At 33.3% G+C, this 13,269-nt stretch overlaps 1 protein-coding gene across 3 annotated transcripts in view; it reads left to right on the top strand.

Annotated features, from left to right (window-relative positions):
• Positions 1-436: 436 nt before the first annotated feature.
• Positions 437-13,269, top strand: part of LOC130648371 (ATP-binding cassette sub-family C member 4-like) — a 39,864-nt gene continuing 27,031 nt past the window's right edge. The window contains exons 1-5 of one of the 3 annotated variants that reach the window (XM_057454406.1): positions 5,824-6,168; positions 9,135-9,728; positions 11,090-11,170; positions 11,381-11,491; positions 12,067-12,175. In XM_057454406.1, coding sequence (XP_057310389.1) covers positions 11,094-11,170; positions 11,381-11,491; positions 12,067-12,175 — 297 coding nt within the window. In that variant the 5' untranslated portion in view covers positions 5,824-6,168; positions 9,135-9,728; positions 11,090-11,093. Of the gene's footprint in view, positions 1,102-5,823; positions 6,169-9,134; positions 9,729-11,089; positions 11,171-11,380; positions 11,492-12,066; positions 12,176-13,269 lie in introns of those variants that run through there. The other 2 variants (XM_057454404.1, XM_057454405.1) reach the window with 2 other exon arrangements.

Genomic DNA, 13,269 nt, shown 5'->3' on the forward strand with positions numbered 1-13,269 from the left:
AAATTTAAAAGTCATGGTACAGAAATTTATTGTTTCTTTAGTTTTTGAAAACACAAGTTCTCTACGATACAACATTTTGGAATCTTTGAAATTAGAAAACAACTCATATTGAGAGAACTAGAACGCTCTCACGCGTTCATTGAGTGCAAACAATCAGAGAATGGAACATGTCAAAAAGAAGAATTATTTTTTGTCATCTTTTAAATAAATTTAATTTTTCTTTATAACATAAATGATTATTTGTAACCATCCTGTGTGCATTTATATTTAGAATATCAAGAACTGATAGGAAGTGTTGCGAACACAATATGTTAACAGAGGCCACTATTCCCCGGTAATGCATAAAATATACATGTTTTTTAAAATAATCCACTTTGAGAGAAGTTTAAGTGTATTTAACTGCCAACCATAAGGACTAATACTAAAAGACCTCTTTCTATACTTTAGGTGCAGTAAAATTTCTCGAAAACGAAATCCTTTAAAGCGGACAGCTCTATAATACGGACAGAAGCTTTTATGGCTTGATAAATTTCTTAAGAAATGTTTACAGCGCAACCATACTAGGCAGATACCTGCGTATATGACATTGTAAACGTAAAACTATCTATGAAGTTCTGGATTTCTAGATCAGTCTTCTAGAAAGAAACCCTCTCTCCGAAGCTGCTAAAATTCATTTGTCAAGTGTCTGCTTTAGGGAGGTCTCACTGTATTTTGCTTTAACGGACACCCAGCGAAGAGATATTGTCGTGCACACTAATGCATTAATCAAAAAAACAGTAACGCTGCTAATATGAATAAAGTTTAAATGCCATGGTAACTGTCATCATTGTAATGATACAAGTATTACATGCACGACTGCTAAAATATAACACATGACGATATAAGTTCATTTAAAGCATTAACAAGCCCAATTTGTGAAACAATAGTCGAGCAATTGCACAGAAAGACAAAAATTAATGCTTTCCAAAATAAATTAGTAATTTGTTAATGCATCTTTGGTATATTTTATAGTATTATGAGAGCTGTTTTAACAATAGTGATGACTGCGTTATTACGTTCATGACAAGTGCTTTTGTTGCCTGCAACATAGGTGTTCCAAAGGTATATGCCAGAATATTTATTTACTGTGATGTGAAGACCAAAAAATCGAAAAGTGTAGGCTAAACGTCTTCTTGACGTGCAGACAACCTCCTTACGATTTTCTTTTTCGAAAAATTCCGTTTGTTATGCGGAACTTTAGATTGAGAATCGTTACTCTGACTTTTACATTCGCCCGCTGAGAAACATTGATTGAGCAATAAGCTAGACAAAAAGACAAAATAAATGCATTGTTTTATATTGCACAAAATGCATTAGGTACTTGTAAACTTTGTAAATGCTAAATCTTTGAAAATTTTTCTTTTTCGGAAGTGAGAGGGCGCACAAGATTCGGATTTTCCCTTTTTAAAATTAAATTTTGTCTCCTGCGCCCTCTTACGTCCGCAAAAGAAAAATTTTCGAGGCTTTCTTTATTACTCTACGCAAACTGGAATTAAATGATCAGGTAGATCACTAATCATTGTCACTTTTTCGCAATGGGATTACCTAAATTTACGTAATTAATCGTGCTTTTGAATATTTATGGATGGTTGAAAGTTTAAACAAGAAGCCCTGGGGGCTCTAAGAATTTCCGCTCGCTACCAAAATATTTGATGACAACCTGCTAATTCGTTGTGTTATCGTGCCAGACATTCGAAGAGGTTTGGTGCATGAAGCTCTGATCATTCATAGTTAAAAGTCTTGCGCTTGAAACGTTTATGGTTTTAAACAGCATTTAGTTGACAAAAAATCAAAATTTTGATGTGACCATCATTTTCAGCATACTTTTTTTATTAACTGTGCCAAATTTTGTTGAAAATAAAGTAGTTTTACTTTTTGGACCAATTTTGGCCTAAAATGACATTTAGGTGAAAAAAAATCAAAATTATTATGTCACCATTATGTTTAACACACTTTTTTTGTTAACTGTGCCAAATTTTGTCGAAAACAAATACCAATTTTGGCCTGAAACGTCATTTAGATGACTTCCCAGTAGTTAGGGAGCTTGGGTAAGAAGTTTGAATCTGTGACGGAGGAACGTGAAATCCCAGGGTCGATTTTTTCTCAAAAAATGCTCCGAAAGAAAAAAACGACGGTTTTAAAGAATTTCCTACGCCTGCGGGCGCGGAAATTCAAAGAAGCTTGATTTTATTATAAGAGTTTAGTTGTACATAGAGACTGATGATGTAAATAATGTTTACGAAAAGGTTCTCTCATGTGTTAATCTTTTTGGTTTTTTATCGTTTATGCTTGGTATTTTACTTTTAAAATGTCGTGTTATTTTTTTAATTAACAATTTATTTTGGATCAACAATTAAAAAATAAACTTAAAATTATCGGCATGCAAATAAAAGGTAAAAAAAAAAATGTTATGTAATTATTTTTTGGAATGATCGAGGATATGGTAAGCCCTGTAAATGATTTTGTTTTAAATACATTTGATTTTGATTTTTGTATGTTAAGTGTACACAGTAATGCCTAATTGTAACTTTACATGAATACGATAGTCATCACCTTTTCACGAGCTTTAGGCAGAGTCAGAACTTTCGTTGTCATTGTGAAACTATTGTTAAATAGATGAGTTATTTTTGCATGTCGGAGTTTTTGTCTCACACAGAAACTTTAATTAGCTCACCTAAACTTTGCAAAACCTATTGTTACATTAAACTATCAAAGCGTTATGGTATGAAATACATAAAAGAAGACCAAGTGAATAGTCGTCGTAAAAAAACAAAAACACATCGCACAAAATGCAAAATCCTCTTTTTTCGTTTTGAAATTACAATTAAGTGGCCGTGCAATGTCTAAAAATCGTCATCATTTGTTCTAAAATGACGAGAGAACAGCCCTACAAGACTTAGACGAGAATACAACCGTGATACTGATAAGCCTGTGATAGTATCTTATTCTACGTAATTCTGTACCTGGGACAGGAGAGAATGGATTAGCTGGGATGTATAGGTTAGCTTTAAATAGGTTTTCGTTGGTTTATTTATTTACAATAGAACCAAAATATTTATTGCACCAGGGATGCAATACAATCATGTTTGTTATAAAAGTACATCGCCAGGTTTAAAAATGTTTGTATCGTTGTGTTTGGGAGGAAAAGAAAATAAGTAGTAGTTATCGCACTGTGCCAAGAAGAATATCGGAAATACATTTAGGAGTTTCTATGTTTTCGTTTACATATTTCACGAGCCTGTAGGTGAGTGAAATATACGAAAACTAAAAAACAAGTTCAATAGCAAGTGCGATAACTAGTTTATCATATAAGCCGAGCATAATTGATACACTCAGTAGAACATTGTTCAATTTCAATCACGGTTTGCGAGGTTCAACAGGAAAAAATTTTATTGCAAGGGAATATGCGTGATCATGTTTTTAATTTATAATAATTGTTTTACATTTATGATAAATTATGCGCGAGATGGTAATTGTTTTAAATGAAAAACAAAGCTTGTTTATGTCACGCCTTAATGAAATTAAATAAATAAATTTTAAAGTATTATATTCATGTTAATTGAATTTCCGCGCCCGAAGGCGTAGGAAATTCTTTAACACCGTCGTTTTTTTCTTTCGGAGCATTTTTTGAGAAAAAATCGACCCTGGGATTTCACGTTCTTCTGAGAGGAGGATAGTATTGGTATAACCGACTAACTAACTAACCCTGTCCCAAATGGTCAAATGCAACGTCACAGATTTAAACTTCGTACCCAAGCTCCCAAGTACTGGAAAGTCATCTAAATGACGTTTCAGGCCGAAATTGGTATTTGTTTTCGACAAAATTTGGCACAGTTAACAAAAAAAGTATGCTGAACATAATGGTGACATCATAATTTTGATTTTTGTCACCTAAATGTCATTTTAGGCCAAAATTGGTCCAATAATTAAAACTACTTTATTTTCAACAAAATTTGGCACAGTTAACAAATGAAGTATGCTGAACATGATGGTGGCATCAAAGTTTTGATTTCTTGTTACCTAAATGTCATTTTAGGCCAAAATTGGTCCAAAAATTAAAACTACTTCATTTTTGACAAAATTTGGCACAGTTAATAAAAAAAGTATGCTGAACATAATGGTGACATAAAAATTTTGATTTTTGTCACCTAAATGCCATTTTAGGCCAAAATTGGTCCAAAAATTAAAACCACTTTAATTTCGGCCAAATTTGGCACAGTTAACAAGTAAAGTATGCTGAAAATGATGATGATACAAAAGTTTGATTTTTTTGTCAACTAAATGCCGTTTAAGACAACAAACGTTTCAATCGCAGGACTTTCAACCATTAGGCTGTATTTTTTGTTAGCAATTTCTTAGCAATTTCTTTTAAAATGTGAGTTTATTATGACACGTTTCGTTTTGTTTGCGTTTGTTGTATGATATGTCACTTGTGTGCTTTATCTTCAGAGCTTCATGCACCAAACCTCTCCGAATGTTTGGCACGTAGCAGGTTGTCATTAAATATTTTGGTAGCGAGCGGAAATTCTTAGAGCCCCCAGGGCTTCTTGTTCAATATAAATTAGTTAAGCAAAAGCAGTGATTTCCATCTTAGCTTGTGGTAAAAAATCGTTCAATATTGCGTTTCTCTCGTAAAAATATTTACGTATGCCTAGTAAATAATGCTGATGTATAACGAGTTAAGTTAAACAATCAAATTAAACACAAAACTCCTTCAACGCGCTATAAATATAACCTCTCTAACCTAAAGTCATAGTTGAACTAAAAATCTTTACGATGGAGCGCATTAGTACTTTTCTTTATTGACTATGTCGAAACAAAAGAATAATTGAACTGTGCATATTTATGATTGATTGTCAGTTTGTTTCTTGAATTATGAAACAAATTTACCGACAAGTTCTCGTTTTTCAAGGAAACACTTTCCCAGCGAGTTATTAAACAATCAGGAAAAAATATCGGCTTTTAGCACGCTATTTCAGCCAACCAGAGAAAAATATCAGCTGTTTGCACAGTAGAATTGAAAAACAAGTAAAAATTGCACTCGTTTCTCGGTAGAAAAGAAAGCTTATATTTTGGGTAGATAAGCCAATAACGGGGCGAGAAAAACTAACTATATGATAACTAAAAGATAAAAAATCTTTCACAATAACAGATTATGTATGGCTTTTGGATAGTTAAATATGATCAACTGTACACTTGTTTGCATTTGAGAACAAAACGAAGAAAGTAAAGTAAATTTGGAAAATTTCAATGTGACTCTAATAAACTGCTGCTTACCCACCAGATTAAATATTTAAAAAAAAAACAAATTATAAATCAGTGGAAATTCATGGCAATTCCCTCTTCAGGAAATTCTACAGAAGTTCGAAGTTACTATTTACGGCTCAAAGGAAAGTTGAGTTTATAGCTATAGATAAAGACAATGCAAATCAGGGATATGGTGACCACAAATCTTAGAACTTTTTTAAAACCCGTGGTAGTGGAATATACTTCTGGAAAAAACATCTAGGAAAATTGATAAATTCAGGACCTTTTTGAAATCCTCTAAGATATAGACGGGTTTCCCAATATTCGGTCCTAGGTCTTTACTCAAACTGGCAGGCAAAACATAAACAAAAATGACGCACAACTTAATGAATTCCTGCATGTTCCCCAATGCCTTGTACTTCCACTGAGGCCTGTTGAATGATAAAAAGCGTAAAACAACCTAAAACATAAATCGCTGAAAAAAGCAGAATTTTAATTACGGAACCGAAAAATGCTGCCAAGCGATGTTGTTTATTCCCGCTTCTTCAAAAAGCACGTGGAGAAGATGGCGAGCGAATATTATGATAACTTAGACGATGAAAACAAAAAAAATATATGATAAAAAACTTACATTGAAAGATGGAAGTAAATTACCCGACCCATGTTCTTTAAAAAATTGGGACTGTGATGTTTTTAACCTTCCAAACATGGGATAGGGAGATATGGAGCACTATTTAATACACTCTCCCAATGAGTTTACTCAAGAGTCTTTGAAAGCGTACAAATCTTTAGAGGCCTATAATTTTTTTTATTTGTGGGCACGTACAAGATGTCTACCACCACGTTATTAGTGATACAGATTTCTGTTTCATAAAATCAGAGGTGGGTGAATTAAAGTATTTCAATTCGTTTATGAGACATTCTTTAAGAAACTAAAGTTTATGTTTAATAATACTGCTAAGTCAAAGACAATAGCAAAAATTATATAGTTGAAGATGGATTTTCACTGCCAACTGTACATGCATGGCAGGGTAAGAAAAATAAGATAGATTACTTAAACTATATAAATATTAATGTATTAGCTATTTACAAACTTGTTATTTAGACTTGGTGCAGCTAGATAGATAGATAGATGTGCATATTTTACATGGCTAGCCTCACAAATATCGAGGGATATACCCTGTCTATTATTTCCAGGAGGGGCCATGGCGTAGATGGAGAGTCCTAGAGTATTTAATGCTCATTTTGAGCTACGCAGACCCAATTAGAGCCAGCGCTCTACTAGACAACTCCCGGCAACATCCAACGGCCCACACAGTGTGCCATCTTCCCAAATTCCCTCACATGGCTTGGGTTAACCCGGGGCTATGTTAACATTCACTCGCCCATGTTGAATCGCCGTCAAGAGGAATCGAACCCCGGTCTCCTGCACAGAGTACGAGAGCGAGAGCTTGCAGTCATGTGGCTGCCCTCTTATTTAAACTACAAACATGTGTTCATTTGGAACTGAATAAAATTGCTTGTACTAGCACATTGTGTTCGTGGAAGAAATCAAGACGCCAAGTTGAACCAACTCAATTAAAAAATATCATATTCAAAAGACCTAAGAAACACGATTGTTTTACTAACTTGGAAAAAAGAAACAGGAAAACATAGTCAAATGTTACAGCAGCTGCTATGATCCAACCTTACATGATGGTCATGAAAGACAAAAATTCACAAAATTGTTTCAAGTTGCACCAAAGGCAGCAATTTTTAAAAGTTTATCATATGACTTTACTAATAGTAACAGCATAATGAATAGAGATACAAGTGAAACGGATACAGATGCAAGACAGAAACAAATAGCTTGCCAGAGCCTCTTACATCACTTTTTGATTCTAGTTCAATAAATTTGACTCATGATGAACTAATAAATAAAAGCACTAGATATTACAAGGAATATATACAATCAACATATGAGCATAATTATTTGAACTGAACAGCTATTAACTTATCTCATCTTTACAGTTATATTTACTTATTTCATTTGTGGCGCCGTAGATTAGTGGTTATAGCTCTCGTACTCTGTGCGGGAGACCGGGGTTCGATTCCTCTTGACGGCGATTCAACATGGGCGAGTGAATGTTACCATAGCCCCGGGTTAACCCAAGCCATGTGAGGGAAATTGGGAAGATGGCACACTGTGTGGGCCGTTGGATGTTGCCGGGAGTTGTCTAGTAGAGCGCGGGCTCCAATTGGGTCTGCGTAGCTCAAAATGAGCATTAAATACTCTAGGACTCTCCATCTACGCCATGGCCCCTTCTGGAAATAATAGACAGGGTATATCCCTCGATATTTGTGAGGCTAGTCATGTAAAATATGCACATCTATCTAGCATCAGCTAAAAAACCTATGTGAAATAACAAAAAAGCAAAAATTATCGGATAAATGGAATGTACATAGAAGTGGGAGAATCACAGCATCCATATCTAAAATGCCTTATTCTACAAAATTAGAAGCACAATCTAGAACTTTTATCCAGATTGTCAATTTGGTAAATTTTTTCTCACCACATCACGTTCCAGCCAAACTATAAAGGACTTTAACTCATATGCCAACTTTGCTACCAATCCCGAACAATTTTTGATATAATAACAGGCTTGACACCAAATCGATATGCAATATCTTTATTAAAAATGCCAATTTAAGTTTCATTAGGACAATCAGGAGATTATCCTCTTTGGTTAGACGCAGCTTGAAAAATGTTGTACATTTGAAAGTATCCACGTAAATACTTTTTTTGTTATGCCAGTATAAAAATAGGTCCTTTTTAGCAATATTTAATTCTTTTTTGAGACAAAATATCTTCTTTTTATACAAAACCAGTTTCAGTCTTTCTGATGATCCAACTTGAACACCTGAAAGTATAAAAATAGATAAAAATACACACTAAATTTTCTTTTTTCTATGATACACATAAAAGTCATTTTTTTTACCTTTATCATTATTGCTGTTTTCTGAACTACTTGACTCAAACACCTCCTTCTCATCTTCCTGTCCTACCTCTTTTGATTCAATTTTTTTCTTTCCAACAATCTTTTATGTCTTTCAACTTTTTGCTGTTTAGTTTTTTGGTCAAGTTTTTTATGAGTAAATACAGATGGAACATAATCTGGATTGCTGGGGTCATCTGATCGATGACCTAAAAAAGATAATTTTTACCAAAGCCTTTAGAGCTAGCTAATAACCATTTATAATCTATTGGAAAGGATAGTTTACAAACCAGTGATAAAATGATCTCCACAAATACAAGCAGATTTAATTTGTTTCTCCGACCAATTCTCCCTTTTAATCGCTGTTAACCAGAGCTTTCTTTGATTACCATGTCTTCTATCAGGAATGTGGTAAAAACTTTTAACACTACGCTTCTCTCTCCTGGTTGCACAGCCAACAGCACAACAACTATCAGACATCCCGTAAATGAACGTTTTAAAATGAAATAAGTAAATATAACTGTAAAGATGAGATAAGTTAATAGCTGTTCAGTTCAAATAATTAAATAAATTGGTAATATGAAGAGAGAAAAAAAAACAACAAAAAAACTATTTTTGAAGGGAGACCTTAACCTAATAGCAGAAGCTAAGACAAGGATAAGGCCACCCTTGGACGAGTACAATAGATGGCACAGGACACACAAGACGGCACGAACATATATAATCACCAGATAAATGAACCGTGTGAGAACAAAGGAAAAATTTGTTACAAATTAATAAGAGGCAATAAAATACTTCATTAGATCACTTTTAAGACCAAAGTAATCTATGGAAACAAATTTTTTAGTCATTGATGTCTGTATCTTATTCTAGGATTTTGATGGTGGATTGAGATGGTGTTAAATCTAATAGAATTTTTACCAAAACAAACGGTATTGACAGTAGGAAGATTGATTAATCCAGCCTTTTCTGCAGGAGTGCTCTGGGAATGGTTAAAGTCAACCGCAAAAGTATTCTGGATATTAGCAGGCATTTTATCATGAAAGAGCTTATGCAAAAACAGAATGTTCTGACACTGGACAATATCATTGAATTTGAGGATGTCCAGATTGCCATAGATGATACTAGATGATGCTCTTCGAGATTTAAAAGTCATTAGTCCGATAGCAAAATTTTGTAAAACAGCAATACGATTAACATCAAGACTGTTTGGTTGACTCCAGATTTGATTACAATATTGCAGGTGGGAATGAAAAATGGCATAGTAGACTAGGATAAGGACATTTTGAGGCACAAAATGATGAAGTTTAGCTAAAGCTCCACTAGCCCTCTTGAACTTGGCAACAGTATTATTGATCTGAGTCTTCCAGCTTAAATCAGAATCTAATAGAACACCAAGATATTTAATAGAATCACTAGGCATAAGCCTTTTACCATTGATGACAAGCCTAACATCATATTTAAGAGGTTTGTGTGCATGTTTAAATATAATGTACTCTGTCTTGCTAGCATTAAGAGAAATCTTATTAGCATTCGGCCAATGGCGGAGAAGCTTGAGGTCTAAATTCATTTGTTTGGCCAGTTGTTTCAAAGAGTCACTGAAATGCAGGAGGTTTGTATCATCAGCAAAGTGGTGTACCATAGAATAGTTAATTGCACAATTCAATTCGTTTATATAAATTAAAAATAAAAGTGGTCCTAAAACAGAGCCTTAAGGGACACCATGTCTGGTAAGATTATTTGCTGATCTAGCTCCATTTAAAGATACAAATTGTTGACGTCCTATTAAGTAGGACCTGAATAAAGAGAGAGCATTACCACGAATTTCATTGTAAGCAGAATTTCATGATCAACAGTATCAAAAGCCTTCTGGAGATCAATAAACACTCCACATGCATAATTTCCTTTATCAAGAGCATCCATAATTTTTTGAGAGAAGTTGCTAAATAAATTTATGCTCCTACTGTGTTCCTTGTGTTCCAACTAAAAATGGCTTGTTGCGCGTTTGTTTTGCCTGCCTTGTTTATCGCGCATGCGCATTACATAGAAAATTTGTAAACAAATTAATCGGTCTATCATTTATTACAATCTATTTTTGCAGTTAGGTCTGTCTTCTCCTTAGTCATGATGTTTAAAAGCTGTATATATACATTTCTTCATTGAAGTTCCTGCTGTAAAACTTTGCAAAAATATGTGAGCAACCTGTGGAAAGTGATTAAGGAGTTTTGTTTATAAAGGCACTTTAAGGTATAACCATGTAAAATAATGTAAACAATGAACCTTTGTCACATTCGCCTTCAGCTGCTCAACCATTATCAAAATTTTATTATAGAGACATGAAGCAACAAAATGATTGATAGAATATGTTTTTTTTCGACAGACAAAGAGAGGAGAAAAGGAAAAACCACAAGCATCCTTTTCTTTCAAGTTCTTTTATAATCCAAAGCTAAAATAAAACAAAGAGTTTTTATCTTTTCACAGAATACAAAATCTCTTATATTTTAAATACTGTTCTATCAGGCATTTCCCACTCAACGCAGTGGTCAAGAATATAACGGAACTTTGTACTCTTAGATATTTACAGCGGTGCTCAACCGAGAGGGGTGTTAAACAAGTGGTGTTAATTTGATTATTATGGTACTTAGGCATTAAATACATATAATTGAAAAAGTGCTGAAATATACTTGCTGGAATGAAAATTGAATTTTCAGCGGCAACCCTGAAAAAAGCATTACTGAAAAAAAATTTAGTTTAGCATAGCTATTATTGCCGATGATCAAATCTAGTGGGGTTATATTTCATTTAAAGAATGATTTTCTTATTTTCAGGACAATGGAATTCCTAAAAGATCCAAACCGAACACCTAACCCATTAAAGAATGCAAATTTATTATCACAGTTCTTTTTCTGGTATGTCAGAATATTGTTTGTGTCTATAACAGATGCTCTCTAGTTAAAACCACTGTTACCGCTCTTTGATTGTTGATTCCGGCAACTGCATAACAGCCAATTAGAACTGATGCAAGTAGGGGCTAGTATAATTTGAGCATGTTATCTATTGTTGACTTACCTAGTGTTGTATTATTTGCTGATTAACCTCATTGTTTTTTTTTTTTATAGGTACATGAATAAAACCTTTTCATTGGGTAGTTCTCGTCCACTCGAAAAAGGTGATGTCCATGATATAACAGATAAAGAATCGTCAGAACTTTTGTCTGAAGAATTAGAAAGGTATTTATTTATGATTTAATTTTTGGAGTTAATTCTAAGGGACAGCTTTGAAGTTACTGTTTTAAACAAGCGTGGTCATAAATCAGCTTCTTTTCACAAGAAATTCTTAACTCTACTCTTAACACTTTATCTTTATGTAGGAAGAATAATGTTATTGATTTTCTGTTTAATAGAAACAACTTCCACTTGATAGGTTTAGATCTACATACACTGCTTTTTTTCTTCACCCTTGTACAATCAGCTATTTTATCATCTATAATTTTAAGAAAAAGTAGGTGAGGAAATTTGAAAATTAACTCTTAAATGGATGGCTTTTATATTAAACAACATATGTTGCAAGTAAATGTTTACTATGCCTGAGATTTACCCTTTGTTTACCTATCCTCTTTGCAGTTTCAACTATTCCAAAATCTATTGTTATCATTTAAAGTAAGGTGGTATCTTTTTCAATTCAAATACGCAGCTAGGTAATGCTAAAGCAGCTTTGGTATCATTAAGTAATCATTAAGCCTTTTATAAGATATATTTTATAACCACTATATATTTCACATGCTGATATTTGTTTATTTTTTTAGAAATTGGCTAGTGGAAAAGACTGCAAAGAAAAATCCAAGTTTATTCTTCTGTCTTTTGAAAATGAGAGGATGTATCCTATTACTTTGTGGTTTTATGCTATTCATCACTGTACGTTTAGATTATTTTAGAATGGAACGTGAAGTTTAAATACAATTATTCCTTTATAAAAGAGTATTGGTCTTGTTTATGGACCAAAATAGGCAAATTTTCACCTACCAATGTATTTAATAATCTACAATGACATTTTATAGTGATACAGAGTTTCAAAAAATTAAAGATTTTTCCGGTTTTTTTCACGCCTATTAAATCATTTTTTAATAGAATAATTTCCTCTGGAAGATGCAACTGCAAGAAAATAATAAATAATAATAAATATATACAAATAAAGTAATTAGTTTTGTTTTGTATTGTTTAGGCACATTCTGAACATATTCTTCTAATGAGAAATTTGTGAAAATTAGTACTAAATGTTAGTTACCTTGAACAGAAAACAATTTCTCCAGTCAAATAATCCAAGTGAAACCAAACAATTAATTAACTCTCAATAACACCACTATTAATATCATTAACACGACGATTAGCAATTAACAATGTTCTCCAATGTAACCATTAAACAATATCACTGGTATAACTCAAGCTCCTCCACAGCTATGATTTGTTATTACTTTAATTAGTTAATATCTCGTCTAAAGGGAAAAGTATCAATCTCCCTTCTTTTCTTCTTTTCGTTGATTGTAAATTCGTATCAATTGCATTCACAGTATCAGGCCATAGTCTCATGGTTAGCTATCTCCCGAAAATGAATGTCAATCTCAATGTCCCTTTTACAACAATCTATCAACGAGATGTCTATCAACGAAAATCAACGTCTTTTCAATAACAAATTTCTATGAGCAATTATAACATAAATTTGCAATTTGCCCTTTTTTTTTTTTTTTTTTTTTTTTTTTTAACACAAACAATGGTGAAATGTCTATTTTTCACCATCAATGACCGATGTTAAATCCCCTGACTTGAGAACTTCCATCAGGGAAAAAGGAGATGCCCCTTTCTTTGTCAGCACATCGGCTATTTGATGTTTTCCATCGATCCATCGTAGGGTGACTTCATCGTTGTTGATCATCTGCCTTAAGGCATTTATTTCCACTCGGAGTCGTTTGTCTGATACTGTCTTGGTTGAACCAGCACATTCGAAGAGTGAT

This window comes from Hydractinia symbiolongicarpus, chromosome 7, assembly GCF_029227915.1.
Source record: "Hydractinia symbiolongicarpus strain clone_291-10 chromosome 7, HSymV2.1, whole genome shotgun sequence".
Classification (NCBI taxonomy): domain Eukaryota; kingdom Metazoa; phylum Cnidaria; class Hydrozoa; order Anthoathecata; family Hydractiniidae; genus Hydractinia; species Hydractinia symbiolongicarpus.